Here is a 17,221-nt window from a genome sequence, read left to right as displayed (position 1 = left end):
CCCTTGTTGACAAGATGAGACTGTCAATTTTGTTCGCCTGCCACGTTAGGGGCCGTAAGGGGATGGCAGGCTCTGAGAGAGGGGAGTCATGTAGGCAGCATAATTCACTGTGAATTGAGAAAAGAAGTCTAATTCTGATAAATGGTCGACCCCAATACATCCTACCTGTTATTACAACAGACGTGCCGTATCTGTGCAGTAAATTAGCTAAACCCCAGAAGAGTTTGGTGGGAGCTTATCTTCAAGTGAATAATTTGAATGTAGAGGGAACTGTCTGCGTGACCAGTATGGATGATTTGTTTTATATTGAAAGGGATTGAAGTGACTGAATTTCATACTTTTAATTTGCAAGAATTTGCTTAGCTTTTATTTCTTACATTTATTATGTACTTCGATACTTCTGGGGGTTTTTGGAGCATTGTTCACTAGAATTTTACATTGAATTTCCTGAGCTAGGGATGGTTTTTGGCTCTTTTGGAGAAAAATCTTTAAATATTAGCCTATTAGAGCAACTACTTGTTTTACAGAAATGTATACTAACAAAAATGTCGTTTACTTCACAGGGCTATAAGACATCAATTAATGATGATACAAATATTTTTGAGGCATTAAGGACAACAGATAGTGTCATAGCAATCAGATAAGAAGAGAACTAATGAGGGGCAGAGGTTTTAACTTTTCATTTCTGTGGATTTGGCTAGCAGATTTAATTTCTGACCAGGAATATTGACTCAGTATCCCACAATACACTCAAACCCAGCGTCTAGATTTTCCCAGATTGTATATAAATAACATTTCTCTGCCCCATACACACACACATACACACGCACCCCATATATATAGTCGTATCTGCTGTGTATACATCACTGTGATCATTCTGGACAATATAATTTGAGAAGTGTGTGTGTGTGTGTGTGTGTGTGTGTGTGTGTGGTGGCAGAGGTGAGCAGAAAAAATAAAGGCAAAAGCTCCAAAATGGAGCCTCAACTCCATTCCACCTGAGGCATTGTAATTAATTATCAAGTATTTTGTTTCAATTCACTAAGTTTAGAATGGCTCAGAACTGATTAAGAATTAAGGTTAGATTCAGCTTCTCATGTAACCTATAGCTTGATTTACTATTCACTTTGGACAACCACATTCTGATTTTCTAATTTGGTCATGAGACTTTTTTTTTTTTTTAAAGTTCCTTCCTCTCAAAACGAAAGTTAAAATCTCAAAACGCTTTTTCTTTTCAATGTATTTAATGTGTTTAATTTTTATTTTTATCATTAAACATTGCATTAAGTTGAACTGGGCACTTGAACAAGCTTGGAAAGAGAAACATGAGAAGAGAAAAGCTCAAGACAGGACTGACTTTCTCTAAAGGGCACTTGCATTTGCTTGACTGTGTTGGATTTGGTGTCTTCTGTGGTTGCATGGTAAAGTTTTCTTCTTTCTTTTTTTTTAAACTGACATATAATTGACATACGTTTTCATTAAAGAAACCGAAAAAGACTAGTAGTCCACTTTAGTCCAGCTAGAGTACTTCCACTCAGCATTTCATGGAGTAAGTGTGGCTTTATGACCTCCCCTATATCATACAGGCTTCATTACTTTTTTGCTTTTGAGGGTCCTCTTAGTTTTCAGGAGGCTTTTGGTAAACTCAGTACAGAGAGTAGGGAAGAGTACAGAGGGTCAGAGGAAGCATTTGTGATTCCAAGCATAGGCTAGGTTATAGGACTGTGTCATGCCCTAATTATATATCATTACCTTGCACCACAGTGGGGTGTGATAGGGTCAGAATTATCCTCTGCTGTATTATCAGTGTCTTTTCTTAAATATTCGGTTACATGCTTCCAATCTTGGGATCATTGTTTTCTCTTCTACAATGTATTTTGGGGAAAGTTTCTGTAAGGCTGCATATTATTGATTGAAGTCAAATAAATGTAATTATGTCTGAAGTGCAAAGCATTCTACTTGAGCTGCAAGAGACTTGAGGTTGAATAAGGTATAGCTTACGTTCTTCTTGAAAGTGACCATCTTGGGACTAAATTTTGGCCTACTCTCTTGACGAGATCCCCAGTGAGATCAGATCCTTCCCCCTTCCACTTATCAACTCACCTTTTCTCTTCATCCCAGTCATTTTTGTTTTTTCTGTAAGAGGAAGCTGCCTCCTCGGAGTCTGGGTATCACCTGCCTAATCAAAGCAAATAGAAACAGCTTTTGTACTGTTGACATTCTTATAAAATATAGTAAGTTCTAATATGGTTTTTGTTCATGATTATTTTTTCCTCTTTTCTGGAGATAAATATTCAGAACACTAGGTTTATGTTCTAGAGAAACTCTCTCTCTGGAGAACTCAGAATTGGTTCCTTTCTGGAGTCCCCCTTCTCCCTCTTACAGACAGCTGCCCACTGCTTCCCCTGCTGTGGGTCCTCCCGTTTCCAGCACTCTCTGCTCTTCCTCCCATTTTACGATCCTCTTCCCCGTACGTCTCATAGTCCGTTGGCGTGACTTCTTTCTGTGTCTCTTCCGTCTTCCCTTTCTTTTTACCTCTTTGGTTCTCTGATCCAGGTAAACTTGGAAGTTGCTGTTAACCCCAGGTGTTTGTCTCTCCTCCCTGGGCAGTGTTCTCTGACAGTTCAGGGTTTGGATTGACTGAGCCCAGGTCTCTGTTAACATCAAGTGCTGCCTTTTGTCCATTCTGTGGAGGCTGAACCTAATAACCTCTTGAGGCACAGGGTCAGGACTCTCTAAAGAATCTGTCTTCTCTCCCTCCTTCTCTTGCTTTGCCTCTTTCCACCCCAGTCGTACTGGAGTTACTTAGAACAAGCCCACCATCATGAGAGTGGACCAGTAAGCTTTCCACAGCACGTTCTTCCCCTCCCCAGTTCAAGTATTTTGCATATGGCATTTAGGAGGATTATTAAACAAAAATGAAACAGATTAAGAAATGAACATAAAAGAATCAATTCTCTTGAACTGTGGTTGCATAATGGAAATCGACTACCACGAATGAACCCGTGTACTGAAGTTATGAACAGCAGAGCTAATGCACTGCCATGAGTTCATCTTTATTATTGCATTACACCTGAATCAATTGATAAAGTAGCTTTTTTTTTTAAGCAAGGGATGGCACTTAATTGAATAAAAGCCAATGTAATTATATTAGCAGAGGCCAACAGTACTGCTGACAGCAGAAAAGGGACACTGTTGAACAGAGTGCCAGAGCTGGTCTACACATTTCTGCACATTGTTTGGTTGACAGATATTGAGGGCTGGTACATCATCTAATTAGATTACAGATTTCTATTGCTGTAAGTGAGAAATGAAGAGAAACATCTCTTCCTGGTAACATAGCAGTGGAGATGTGCAATTTCACAAGTGATCTTCGGAAAGATGTGTCCATCTGGGGGATCAGTGTGTCCTTTTGTCGGTGTTAATTTATTCTTCCTTATTCAGTGTGTCTTGATGTGACTGCTGTGGGTCTGGCTGCTGTTTTCTCAGCAGTGAATCTAGGAAGTGGTAACTGCAGATGTGTGAGAAGCAACGGAGTTCTAGATTAAAGTCATCGCAAAATGTGTGCTTGTGAAATTAAGAAAGGGAGGGGAGGGAGGGTGTTAAAAATAATACACAGAGGGGTAGGACTTCGTGAGCTGCTTGTGGTTGGCAGATTGTTTTATCAGTAGATTGTTTGACAGTATGTACTGTCACTCTATTTCCACATTCCTGTAATAACTCTGGTGGTGTCATACCTACATGTCAGGGGAAAGACTTCACAGTAGGCATTTCCTGCACTCTGCTTAGCAACCTGCACTTGGAGTCATCTGCCATCTGACACCAAGGAGACGGGGAGCGACTGTGTCAGAGCAGGGACCGTGGGGACCACTTCTGTTGATCATTCACATATCTGCACACTGCATGCATCTGTGCAGAACTCATTTATGGATGATGATGATGCTGTGAATTTGGTTTATCTTAATTTATGATTTTTTGGATGATGCGGCTGATCTGAAAAATCATCAAGACAGCATATGAGATGATCGCTTATGACAGAAAATGATTTTGTGATCAGAACATTTTAAATCCCTATGTTATTGTTTAAGTTTTTTTTTTTAAACCAGATGTCTAGAATGTGAATTTGTTTTCTCTCTCTCTCTCCTTCTCTCTCTTTTTCTCTGTCTCTCATTCTTGCTTTCTTTTGTGATCGATTTAGCAAAAGATTAGAAAGCTGATCTTATTATCACAAGGTAAGCTCAGCCTTCCTAAGTGCAGTGTGGAGAGGGCTGCCGCCCCTCTGCCCCTTCAAACCCGGAGTGCTGTATATTGTCTTGTGTGGAAAGGTGGAGAAGTGTTTCCCACCTTTCTTGTCTCTGAGGCACATACCTCTCAACCATCTCTAAGAAATATTAGCCATGCTTGTCACCAAATGGAGTGACTCATTTCGGTCTTCCATACTTTTTAATTATAATCAGGAGGTCTGTCGAACTTGATGCTGGCCATTCTAGGTCATTTCTATTATCAATTTCTGTTATCACAATTACTTCTCGAAGATGTAGAGCTTCTGCCATTATTGAGAAGCTTTTATGTATCTGTATATTTATTTACTGGTTTACTTTTTGGAAGGGTAGCCTTCAATTTAGGTACGTGTCAAACGTGAGCCTTTGCAGGTGGAGAGAGGTATATGCCCAAGGGCACTTTAAAAATAAATGGGGGATATAAATACAAAGGCAATGTTTTCAGACAGATAATAACCTATCAGGCTTTGGTAAATCATGACATCCCTATGGATGCTCTGGGACAAATCCTATCTTTTTTTTTTTTTTTTTTTAATGCAAGCAAAGCATTCAGTGAGTAGAGTAAAAGTTTTGCTTGTCTAAGAAGTACGGACTCCAGTTGTTAAAATAGAGGGACCATGTGTTATTATCGTGCTTGATTTTTTTTTTTTTTTTTTTTTTTTGTATTTATTGTGTGTGGGGTTTTTTCTTTTTTGGTCCCTTTGGGTTTTTTTCTGTTGTTGAGTGTGATTTTTTTAAAGGGTGGGTGGGTTTTATTTAAAAAGCCAACTTCTTTTTTTCAGCTTTTTTTTTTTTTTTTTAAGAATTAAATTTTAAAACTTAAATTACTTGAAAACATTTTCAACTCTAAAATGTAGCAGCTTCTGAAAATAAATGTATTTTACTGTTAGATTTAGCTGAGATCCCAAACCATTCTGCAAAAAGGGATTTATGTTTAAAGACAGTCTGTAACCCTACTTCAAATTGCTAACCTTTTAAGCTAATTGTTTTTCCTACCTAAATCTTGCAGTGTAGGAAGGTGAGGGGGAACAATTCATTATTTTGTCAAGTGAACCCTAAATTATCTAGACCATTTACTTTTTTTAAAAAGGGATCCCTTTTATACCTCTAAAAGTGTTTGCTGTAGAAAAAAAGGCTTTCGTTTTGTTTTTAGGTAAATTCAAATTGTTCAGTTTAGACAAGCAGAACGTTTCCATCCTTTTATCCTATTTAATGTATTTTTTTCAAATCTCTGCTGTGAGATTCTCTGCAGCTCATGCTGCTACAGCGTAAAACGAACAGAACAATCATTCAGGAAAAGGTGCATGGGTTTGCATTCATCCTACCACTGAGGAATTTTACTCTCTTACAAAACTTACGTTAATGAAAAGCTCCCCTTATTGCACTCCCCACCACCACTTACTCCCAAATCCTGAGGATGTGGGGAAATGTTTGCTTTTACAGGGGTGTCATTAGCAATGAATGTGCTTATGTGGTGCCTAGTGGAAGCTGAATCCATTTTAAAATGCTCTCCTTTTTCTCACCCTCCCCACTCCCTGTACACCTACCCCCCCCCCCTTCCCTCTTGTTTTCCTAGACACAGTGCCAACATCAATCTCCATCGTAAACTGTTGACCAAAGAACTCGATGACATGGGCCTGGACTCATCGCAGCCCTCCCTTAGCAAGGACCTCCGGGATGAATTTTTGATGAAGATCTATGGTGCCCAGCACCCCTTGGGGCTCGACGTCAGGGAAGACGCCTCCTCTCCCGCGGGGACAGAAGACTCCCACCTGAACGGGTACGGGAGGGGCATGGCGGAGGACTACATGGTCCTGGACCTGAGCACCACCTCCAGCCTCCAGTCCAGCAGCAGCATCCATTCCTCCAGAGAATCCGACGCAGGCAGCGACGAGGGGATTCTCCTGGATGACACCGACGGGGCGAGTGACAGCGGGGAGTCGGCGCACAAGGCCGAGGTCCCCACCCTCGCTGGCAGCCTCGGGGCTGACGTTTCAGGATCTCTGATGTTCAACAGCTTGTCCGGGAGCAATGGTGGGATCATGTGCAACATTTGCCACAAGATGTACAGCAACAAGGGGACCCTGCGAGTGCACTACAAAACCGTGCATTTGCGAGAAATGCACAAGTGCAAAGTCCCCGGTTGCAATATGATGTTCTCCTCTGTGCGAAGCCGGAATCGGCACAGTCAGAACCCTAATCTCCACAAAAACATTCCCTTCACTTCAGTAGATTAGTCTCAGAAAGGACACTACAAATGCCAGCTCTCACCAGATGGCCTACGTATTTGAACTGCCATAGTCAGTGTGTGCTTGTGTACTTGGGATGGTGTGTGTGTATATGTGTGTGTGTATACACGTGTATGCCTCTGTGTCTACATATATATATATATACACACACACACACGTTTTCTTTTCTTTAGATACAAAAAGATAAACACTAGGTGCTTTTGAAGTTTTTTTCTCTCTTTCCTTTATAGGTCGGATCTTTCATTGGGGGGTGAAAACAAAGTACCCTTTAAACACATATACACACATAAAAGCGTGCAACTAGCCCAAATTTTGACAGAATAATAATTCTTGGTCCTCTCCAAAGAGACAATTTGTTGTGCCCATGACTGTTGCCTGCGAAAAAATAAAAGGGAGAAAAAAAAAGAAACAAAAAAGGAACTCCTTATAGTTGTCTTTTGTGAACTTTAAGGTTTTGAGAGAATCTTCAATTAAAGCATGGCAGATTCACCTGTAAATATTTAGCCTTGAGAGGCCAATGATGTAAAACAGTTGTATTGATGGTTGTTTAACTCTTTTGTTTAATTTTTACAGTTACATCAGCTGTTTGTTAGATATACAGGAAAAAAAAATAGTTTGCTGGCTAGCTCTATTCATTTATGTTAGCATTAATGCACATTTTTTAAGGAAAAAAAAAAAACATGGTCTTGTTTTTACTACCTGCTAGATATAGTGATAAAGAGGTGCTGGCATGCCTTACAGCACAGATCTGATTTTTTAAAATGTCCTGTACTAGTACATAAATCCAGTCATGCACTTTTTTTCATACACTACAAGGGGATGTGTAATATCCATGCTTCTTTTTTATCCTTAAACTATTGCCATACTTCAAGTAAGTGTCTTTTTAAAAAAATTCACTTGTATAAAAATGGTCTGGTCAGTATAGGGCACAAATGCCAAACAAAAGTATTAGTGTTAACACAAAACTGCCAACTTTGCACAAGTTTCCAGAAAAGAAAATACAATTAGTCACTCAACATAACCACAGGCCAATTTGTCGGCCACCAGAAAACCGCTTTAGAAAAAAACACTTGGTGATTCAAGTGCCGAATGTTATTACAATCAACACTGCAACCTTCTTGCTTATATGTTAAGTTACATAAAAGGAAAACAAAATTATGTGGTGTGAAACAGCTAAGGCATTTATTCTTTAGAGGCTGGATAATATTTCAGGATACAAAAGCCCAAATTACTCACTATGGAACAAAGCTGAATACAGTAAAAGAGTCGAGCACTCATTCGCAAGGACCTAACCCTTAATCCTTTAAAAAGAAAAAGTCTGAACTCGGTGGGTCTGTTGTGTGGCTATGTAATTTACTGCACGTTCTGCAGTAGTACTCTGATTCAGGCTGGTTTGATAGACAAAATCAAAGACCTTTAACAGTGGCAGCAGCAGTACTTGGAAGCTTTGCAAACATGTGCTGAACTTGAACTAAGCAACACTCCTTTCTGAAAAGCCAGAAGAAGGGGGTTTAAAATAGGATCTCTCACTGTTTAGTGTTTTGTGCGTCCCCACACGATTTGTCAGAGAGAAATGAAAGCAAGCCTGAAACCAAGGAATCGAGAGTGAGAAAGAGGAGGGGAGAGGATTCTCCAAACCTTTTCTGTTGTGTTTTGTTTTGTTTCCGATGTTTACACATGTTGCCTGAGCTGGTTTACCACATCAGCTGCCTCGGCTACCACAACATACTGACTAAATGGTGATATTTACTCAAGTTCAGTCTGCAGCCAAAACCATTAGGGTGTGAGCTGCAGACTGTGTTTTGTTGTCTTTTTTTTTTTTTTAAGTGGAGGGGGGAAAAAAAGATAAACAAGGAATATTTTTTGTCAAACAGTACACAGTAATTTAAAGAGAATGTATTTCTTTTCTGCATTTAAGGGCCTCAAACATTTCTCTCAGTCTAAAAGTTAGAAATACCCCCTTTGTCTTAACTTTTAATGTTATTTCCATTTTTCTTATGTTTTGTGATTTTTTTCTAGGTTCACATCAGCATTCACTTCCGTTAAATTTGCCAAAGGAAACTGTTAACATGTTTCTCTTTTTATTTTTCCTGTAGGATTTATCGTACCTCACAGTATTTATTGTTTCCAAAAATAAGCATCATTAGTTGAGGATTCAGTATTTTTCTTTGTGAAGATTTCACAAATGATAGATTCTTAAAGATAAGCTAGATGTGTCTAGGGGCTTTATCTTTTCATCTCCTTCAGAGCATGCTATGGGGTTCATTTAATTCTTCATTTGTTCTACAGTGAGGAGAGACCAAAAGTATTTGCAGTACAAAAGAAATTATATCAGACACTATGTCTGTTAAATGACAAATGTTTACGGTTAAAAAAGCTGAGGAATTAGTGCTAACCGTTTTTGTTTTCTTGTACCTTTGAATTCCCCAAAGTCTTAATTGCTTTATTTTGGTGTTGTGTTAAATTGAATAGACAGAGATGTTTTCCTTTGTTTGTTTTATACCATATAAGACTCTGTACAGTATGTTTGTGAAAGACTGAACTAGAATAATGAAAGTTTGTTTGCAAACATTTTGGTTCTCTTAGCGTTCTCTGTGTTGCTGCTCTTGCCCTATTATCCAAATGATTCGATTCCAAAAGAGTGGAAAAAAAATATTTTTTGGTATCCCACCAAAAGATTATGGAAACACTAGCTTTGGGAGTGTGCGTAGACTAAATGACACTTTGTTTTATGAAAATAACAAATTTTCAGCCATTTTTAACAGTTACACTCTAGGTTGAAATATTAGAACTCATCTTGTACAAAAATCAGTGTTTACTCTGTTTAATTTAATGTCAACTAAAAGGTCAAAGAGCCCTAATGAGTGAATTACATAGCTGTCAGCAGGTCACAGCAAACGAACCAGGCTTAGAACAAATGTTTGTTACTTGCCACAAACCAGGCTAGTGTGGATAGCCAGTTAGAACAAGCCCAGGAGTAACAAGATTCTCAAGGTAGAAGTTCCCTTGCTCAGAGCATGAATGTGTTCACCTGCCTTTTGTTGGAGAAATGGCAGTGAGTCCTGGACAACTTGCCCTTTTTAAGTCTCTCCCCTTTGCTACTATTGTGCCTCAGGTGCCCACATGTTATGGTGGCCTTCTAAGTGGGTGTATAACATTTTCCAATTTAAAGCCTGTTTGCTTAAAAGGGACAGGGGGAGTGGACGGAAGTGGTCCGTAAGATGGAGAATCATGAAATGTACATTTCTTTTAGTCCCCCAGTGTTGCTTGTTCTTGGGTGTGTGCCTGAGTGCACTGTGTGGACTTAACTCTAAATCTAGTTAAGATGGTGATCTCAAGGCTTATTTGCAAACGGGAAGGATAAAGAGATCAGCATTTTAATCACTGAGCCCTTCATCTTTGCCCACTCATACTCATTTCTTTTTTCACAGGAGTTTCCTATTGTGAAACAGGTTCTGTTCAGCTGCCTCCATTCTATGCCAGCTGAAAAAGGAATAGGGATGCAGTTTTTTTTTATCCAAGCAGCCTTTTCCCATTTGATTTTAACCAGCATTTTGTCACAGGTACAAAATTGGGCAGTATTGTTAACGTGCATATTTGCTAGGTGGTGTTGAAATGTACTGTTTTGATCATTTTAAACTATGTGTTTGTAAATATCAGAAAGGCTTAGCCTGCTTTAGGGAGTATTTGTGTGTTATGGAGGGGGACGACACAGAGCAAGAATAGATAATTTGGTTTTAAAAATGTGATAAAAAGCAGGACATTCTTTGTTCTGCTATTAATTGTATCGAAATAAGTCAATGCATTTCAGATCTTAGTCCGGCTGCCCAGTTCAGCCTGATGCCTTTTAAAGGTTTCAAAGTGTTAATGTTTTCCTTCTCAAGGTGACAGACATCTTTTGAAATTGTTTTTAGCACAATGGCGCCACTGTCCTTGTAGTGTAATTTCTTTGGTCATGAATTTCCAGGCCCTTCCAGTAAGGGAAAGGCACTTCACTGGTTAACAGCCTGTTAGTATATACATTGCTCTTAAAAAAAAAAAAAAAAGCAAGCTTTGAATATATCAAGAATGGGCTGGCTATTCCAGAGGCATTCTCCTCATTTTACTCAGGGGAAACCATGCGCTAGGTTCCCACCAAATAAAAAGTGACCTTTTGTTCCCCTTCCTCTGTACACACCCCTGACGTGTGCCAAGCAAATAAGAACGGGGGCCCTTGGCAATTAAAACAGAAAGAAGCCAGTAATCAGATTGAGATGGACATGCTGCTAACTGCCAACAGTTGACCTGAGCAGTCCTAACTTGCACTTGGTCTTTAGCGTTGGGTTAGATTGACTAACAGAGTGAATAAAGCTCAGCCCTCGTAAGACACGCTCCATCTGCTGTCATCAGAAACAGATCATCCGGAAGAAACCTTCTCTGATCCTGTGGACACACTCCTTTTCTTGAACTTTTCAAAATTATGACAAATTTCAGGGTTTTTTAAAATCACTTATATTCCCCCGAACTTGGAATATTTAGAGGATTTTGCTTTTCCCTCTCATTCTTTGTCTAATGGGAGGGGTCTGAATGAGTACGGAGGGCAATAAAAGGCAGGTGCCAAAGAGAATGGAGGGGATCACAGTTTTTTAAAGCAGAGTGAGGGCTATTAAGTAGAGGATTCGTACCTGCCCTGGCTTGAAGGTAACTAGAAAAGAAAATAGTGAAGGCACTGAAACGGTCACGAGAAAAGTCTGGTGCAGCTCAGCCTAGCAGCCAGTGAGAGCACATTGATGCAGTGCCCCCCATGACCAGGTGCATCACTGAACCCCAGTCTGAGGAGGGAGGAAGGAAGAAAGGAAGGCTGCTGCCTGGAATAGCTCAAGTCCCTTTCAGATCACGGGAGCCAGCTAGGGCAGTTGTGGAGGGGGTGTTCTTTTTTTCTTTTCTTTCTTTTTTTTGGAGTGGGAAGTGATGCTAGAGTCCCTTAGGGAACAAAAAGATCCATTGGGTCAACTAGGTCCTAGAAAAGTCCAATGGTCAAACCAAGCTCTAGTTGTGACAAGTGGAGTTGAAGGGCATGGTAGCCAGCACGGATCTGTTCTTTCTCCATCATTACTGTGGCTTGCCCCCGTAGCCGTGGTTGTAATGCTATGTGGCTAAAGATCTGTTGATCAAAATGTGAGCTCATTCACCTTTCTACGAAGCATGAGAGTAACTTTTCTGTTTTCATATTTTCCCTCCAAGCTGAACTGTGTGTGGTAGGTAGCCTTGCTTATGTTAGCGTTAAGGCCATATCTGCTCTGTCCTATAGTTGGAGAGTTGCTCACTGTAAACATTAATTTTCCATTAGTATTATGTAAATCCAGCTGTAAAACTGACTAGTGAATTAATCTAACATCACTCTTGCCCAGACACCCATCCTTTCCTGTGTCCTCCCATTATCCTCATTCTTCCCACATTTTGCACAAAAATTATGTTTATGGTCATTCCGCAATAACTGGACATCAAATAGTGTCTTTTTGGCATTTGTTGAAAAATCCAAATGCCTAATAACAGGGGGTTTAAAAAAAAAGCTAAGCATTTTCACAAGTACACTGAATTGGATCAGCATTATTGTTCATTATAATGCTATATATTTTTTTGAAGTAACGTACTATAGTTGTCATAAAACTATCTTTATTCTTCTCCTCTGAAGTGTTGTAAATTCATTTGACCTTTACTGCAAAAAAAAAAAAAAAAAAAAAAATCTTTTCTATATAGTGTATCAAGACAAGGCTCAGTTTGTAACAAATAGTGGACGGTTACAAAACAGGAAGGGAAAAAGCCAGGCTGAGCAGCCAGAAGCTTCAGTTCAATTTCACCTCATATCTTTCTAATAACTTACTTGTCACTTTATTACCTTCCAGTAATGTGAACGCTGCTGACAAGACTGTCACACTAACAGCAGACAACACCCTCTCTGCTTCAGCTCCAGCTCTCCTGGCTACTTATTGCCCTGGCCCTGAAGGGACACAAACTAATAGTGTGCTTTCCAGTTCAGCACTTGGCCATCAAATATAAAAGGATGCGTAATTGCCTGTTTATCCCTTGTGAAGGGGAAATTGAGTACAAGGGCTAGCCTTTCCCACTGAGTTCCCTGATGTACACATATTCACACTCTCTCTTGCTCTCTCTCTCCACCCCCCCCCTTCTCCTCCCAGCACATGAGCACGTACACACACCCACTAAGCTGTATCTTTGGTAAGCCCAAAGCTGCCTCAAGGTGCCCTCTCCAGCTATTAAGTAGACAGTAACAAGACTACTTCTTAAGGGTCGGTAGAGACATGCTGACTTTGATGGCATTCTTTGAGTCTTTGGAAACTTAAGTATTGCAATTCCAAGTCCATGCATTTTGGGAGTACTGGGTGTGGCCCTAAAATTACAGCACAGTTTCTGCAAGTCAGTGACAAAAGTGGTATTAGATCGCCCCATATTCTGTAAGGAAAGCATTAAAATGTTTTTCCTCCCCTTCAAAAAGTGCACGTGTTGTAACAAATTGGTTGTGCGTGATGGTTAAAAAAAAAAAAAAAATTTTTTTTTTTTTAGTTTTGACACCCAACTGTTAGTCTAAATGAACACGTGTCTTGCCATGAGAACCTCCAAATCCATAGTGTAACAAGACAAATTCACCTTTGTTTTGTTTAATCGCACGGACAATCTGAAAAAAATAATAAGGCACGGGGACTTTGACTTGAATCACTAAAACAGAGACCACCCGATACGTAAAAGTAAATTCTCCACTTTGGGAAAATTTTGGTAAGTACAAGCGCATGAGCTTTACAAAATCAAGTGACTAGGGGACAAAAGGTACAAAGAAAGATCACGTGAAAGTGTTATCTTCCCAAACATCTTGAGCCTAAATAGCATGTAGGTATCGGCTGCTATTTTTGTATATTAAACTACTTAAAGGATGGTAAAAGGTGGCTAGTTGGTGGCTAAATGAAGCGCAAGATCTCTGTGTGCATCTTCCTTGGGGAACTAGGGGACTCCATGCTTCCTTCTAACCCTCCAGAAGCAGGTCTGTTAGAAGCTGATGACCGCCACCCCCCCCCCCCCCGCACAACCTGGCTTTGAACAGTCACATTTCAAATCTATGTGTCAACCAAATAAGATACAGGTGGGTGTCATCTTTGATACAAACTTCTGGAAAGAGAAAAGTGGCAGATTTAGAGATAGACGACTTACCAGGTCTGTGTTGACAAACCCGTGCTAAAATAATTGCATTAACCAGGGTGAGGACTGGGAAGAAAAGCACTTTGAGTAAGGATTCTTGGGGTCAGAGAAAAAGCAGTTGATGTTTTTTTAAGTTCCCCCAGTATGTATATATTACAATCATTTAGCAAACATCTTAAGAGAATCTTAATTAAAAATTCAGCTGCCAAAATTGCACAGATTCTGCTAACTAATATGAGCTTTCCCCCACCCTTTAAATAACAGGGATGCTTAAGGACAGTTTTAATTATTTTAATGTGTTTTTAGCTTCCTTTTTTTAAAAGACTCTTTGAAGGGAAGGAAGAGCAGAAAAAGGTATTTTAACAAGAATGGAGAGAAGTAGATAGTATAAAACTATATTTCTTGAAGAGAGACTATCTTAAGCGTTATACCAAGACTTTATAAGGCTTCCTGTTGCCAAATGTGATGCTGAAATAATGCACAAGTAAGATGGCAAATCGATCCATTATGAACCGGCTCTGCCCACTTCTGTTACGGAATGCAAGGATTGAGAGGTGACTCGGGGCGGGGGGGACCCTGGATGTGTGAGAGAGCTCCACTCATCTGGCCCTGGAAACGCTTTCCACAAGAAGGGGAGAAAAGCCCAGCCCTCTTGGTAGTCCTCGGCTGCAAGGTGAGCTGACCTGGCACTGTTTCCACAGGAGCCAGGCTGCCCGTCCTTTCCATGCTAGGCGACAAAGCATCCCCCTGCCCTGCCTGTGCATCAGTGCCATAGCCATGAGAAGCGTTGATTCATGAGGTATGATGCTCTTGACTCCCAGACAATGTGCTGAGTTAGTAGGTTCACTTGAGATGCATAAACCAAGGTTGAATTTTCTTTTTTCATCTAGTACTCAATTTGGAGCATTTTGCATGTCTTTGTACAGAGTCATCCATCCCTCTCATTGCCCATCTTAATCTCCCCTGACTTTTCCATTATCTTTCCACTCCTGCCCTTTCTTCTGATCTCACCCACCCCTTAAAAAAATTCTTTTCTGAAGCAAGAAGGTAGAACACTCCCTCTCTCATCCGGATTTTGATGGCTTTGGAAACGTGTGTGTTCTACCCTGTCCAGGGTTTACATAACGTGGATTAAGTGAATGAGATGTTCTAGCATTATATATTAAGCTTATATGACTAAGATTTATAATATATGGTGCTCTCACTTTCCTGTGCAAACTTTGGTTCAGCTTCCCTGCAGAAAAGTCTTACCTTTTTCCTACCAGGGCCAGTATGAACAAGGGCAGGATTGCTAAACGTGGGTATCTGGAGGTCTGAGGGGTGAGGGAAGGCGGAGAAACCAGGAGAAGACTTTGGTCTGAGGCCTCCCTGAGCCTTTCCTCAAAGGTGGAGGCGAGTCGGGGCTTCAGGAAAGAAAGCTCTCCGTTCTCTACTGCTTATCAGGGACTAGGCCTTTTAGAACGAACAAGATCCCTCACCTGGTTGAGAGAACGCCTAACTTTCTTATTCACCCCAAGCCCACCGGTGTGTCTCGCTAACAAAAACATTTGACTCAACCTGCCTATTTGACAGCAAAATTGGCCAAAGGGAATTGAAATCATCTTAAGGAAAAGAATTTTCTCCAAGATATGTCCTCTCCCTCCTCCCAGAGTTTAGGGGTTTATGCTTTTCTCGTTTCTCTTCTCCTCTGCATCAAACCAGCCTCTCTGAGAGCTCAGCTTGCCACAGAACCAAAGTTTGCACTACAAAAGGCAGCAGCACCAAGGGACGGGGACAGCTTGCATCACCCTGATCTGATCATTGTGACGTCGGTAGCTTCGTAAATACTGTATGTACCTTGAACAAGGGTTTTGTTTTTGTTTCGTTTTTGGTTTTGCTTTTCGGTTTGTTTTTATTAGTAGTCTGAGGGAATTAAAAGTTTTTATTTGCTATTTCTTTTGTTGTATTTTCTGTACTATAACTGTCTACAGTATGTCTTTTGCATAAAATGCATAAGGGTTTGGGGATGTAAATGGAATTTTATTCATATTTTGTCCAAATACCTCTTGTAATTTGTATCAAAATTCTTGTACAATTTTTATATTAAAGATTTATCAGTCACTGATCTCTTCTTACCTGCTTGATTTGAAGAAACCTCAACAAACTCCAAGAGACCTCTATAAAACACACCTAGAAACACTTCAGCCCACATCGTGACTCACCCTTATTTAAGCCCCCTTGTTGGATAACCCAGTCTTCATTTTGGACTGAATTATGGTATTCCTGAATTCACTTCTTAACAAACTCATCTCTTGCTCAGATGGCAAAGATGAGTCAGAGCTACGGAGATCCTAGCCAGTCCCGATGGAACCCAGCAAACACTAACTGAGTCTTTTCTCACTAAAGCTATCCCTTTGGGGATGCTTTTCCAGTGTCTCTCAAGGATTTCTTTTTCCCAGAGCCTTGGCACAAGCTCTTTTAAGGAAAGGAAGACCTTAGGTATCTTTGCCCCTTGGCTTTCTGCAAATATCTTCCACCTTGACCCTGTGAAATCTGTGGACAGCAGCCGACAGAATGATGGCTATATATATATATTTTTCATGCTAGATACTTGTGTTTCAGTTTATATTCTCTTGACAGTGGTTTTCTGCAGACTGCGCTTGTTATCATCTAGAAATAAAACTAGCAGATGGAAAGATGTTATCATCTAGAAATAAAACTAGCAGATGACATCTCCTGTCATACTGCTTGAGGCCAATGGGAAGAGGCATATAGGGTGCTTCTGACTCAGCAACTGTTTCATATTACCCCACCTTTTAAACCAATTCTAGCTAAACATTAGGCTAACCCAGTCTATAACTTCTGCTGGAGTCTCCCTTCCAATGTAGCATTTCCTGTTCTCCGTCCCTGGAGCCACACTTATCCAAGCCTCCCCAGCTTGTACCACCCCCTTCTCCCATTTCCTCTGGCCTCTGACCCAGAGAAACAAGCTACCCAGACTCTCTAGCAACCCCCTTGGCCCCAGGCCTCTGGCCAGCAAGGGACTGGACAGGCTGCTTGTACCTGTCTGGCTGTCATCAGACCCACAGAAAGGAACTGTCCAGCCAGCTTCAGGTACCACTGACTGAGGGTCCCTCTCAAGGTAGCAAAGGTGCCGACCACCAAGCATTGACGGCGAGCGGGGGGAGCCCCCCCCCCCCCGATTTCCTCTGAGCACCCACAGACGGTTTCTGGGGTGAGAGCGAAGAAATGAAAGGTGAAACAATTTGGGGGAAGTCAACCTCCGCTGAGGCATGTGGTTATTAAATGTCACGGATGTGTTAACGCACCCCTACAGGGAATCCAAGCATAATTATGATCTTTTCATCAGTCATAACACGTCTGTAATTGGCAAGAATCCTCCCTCAAACAGCTCCTTCTTCTTTAAAAAAAAAATTGGGGCTTCCCTGGTGGCGCAGTGGTTGAGAATCTGCCTGCCAATGCAGGGGACACGGGTTCGAGCCCTGGTCTGGGAAGATCCCA

The 17,221-nt window shown here is 40.7% G+C and overlaps 1 protein-coding gene across 12 annotated transcripts in view; it reads left to right on the top strand.

Annotated features, from left to right (window-relative positions):
- The window catches only part of BNC2 (basonuclin zinc finger protein 2), a 414,209-nt gene extending 405,109 nt beyond the window's left edge, over positions 1–9,100 (top strand). For 8 of the 12 annotated variants that reach the window (XM_068552671.1, XM_068552670.1, XM_068552668.1 and 5 more), the window contains one exon: positions 5,857–9,100. In XM_068552671.1, the coding sequence (XP_068408772.1) occupies positions 5,857–6,517 (661 nt within the window). In that variant the 3' untranslated portion in view covers positions 6,518–9,100. Of the gene's footprint in view, positions 1–4,198; positions 4,233–5,856 lie in introns of all 12 variants that reach the window. The other 4 variants (XM_068552677.1, XM_068552676.1, XM_068552675.1 and 1 more) reach the window with 2 other exon arrangements.
- The last annotated feature ends 8,121 nt before the right edge of the window (positions 9,101–17,221 follow it).

The sequence above is a fragment of the Eschrichtius robustus genome, chromosome 10, assembly GCF_028021215.1.
Source record: "Eschrichtius robustus isolate mEscRob2 chromosome 10, mEscRob2.pri, whole genome shotgun sequence".
Taxonomy (NCBI): Eukaryota; Metazoa; Chordata; class Mammalia; order Artiodactyla; family Eschrichtiidae; genus Eschrichtius; species Eschrichtius robustus.
The sequence above is the reverse complement of the archived record's forward strand: the minus strand, read 5'-3'. Positions and strand labels throughout refer to the sequence as shown.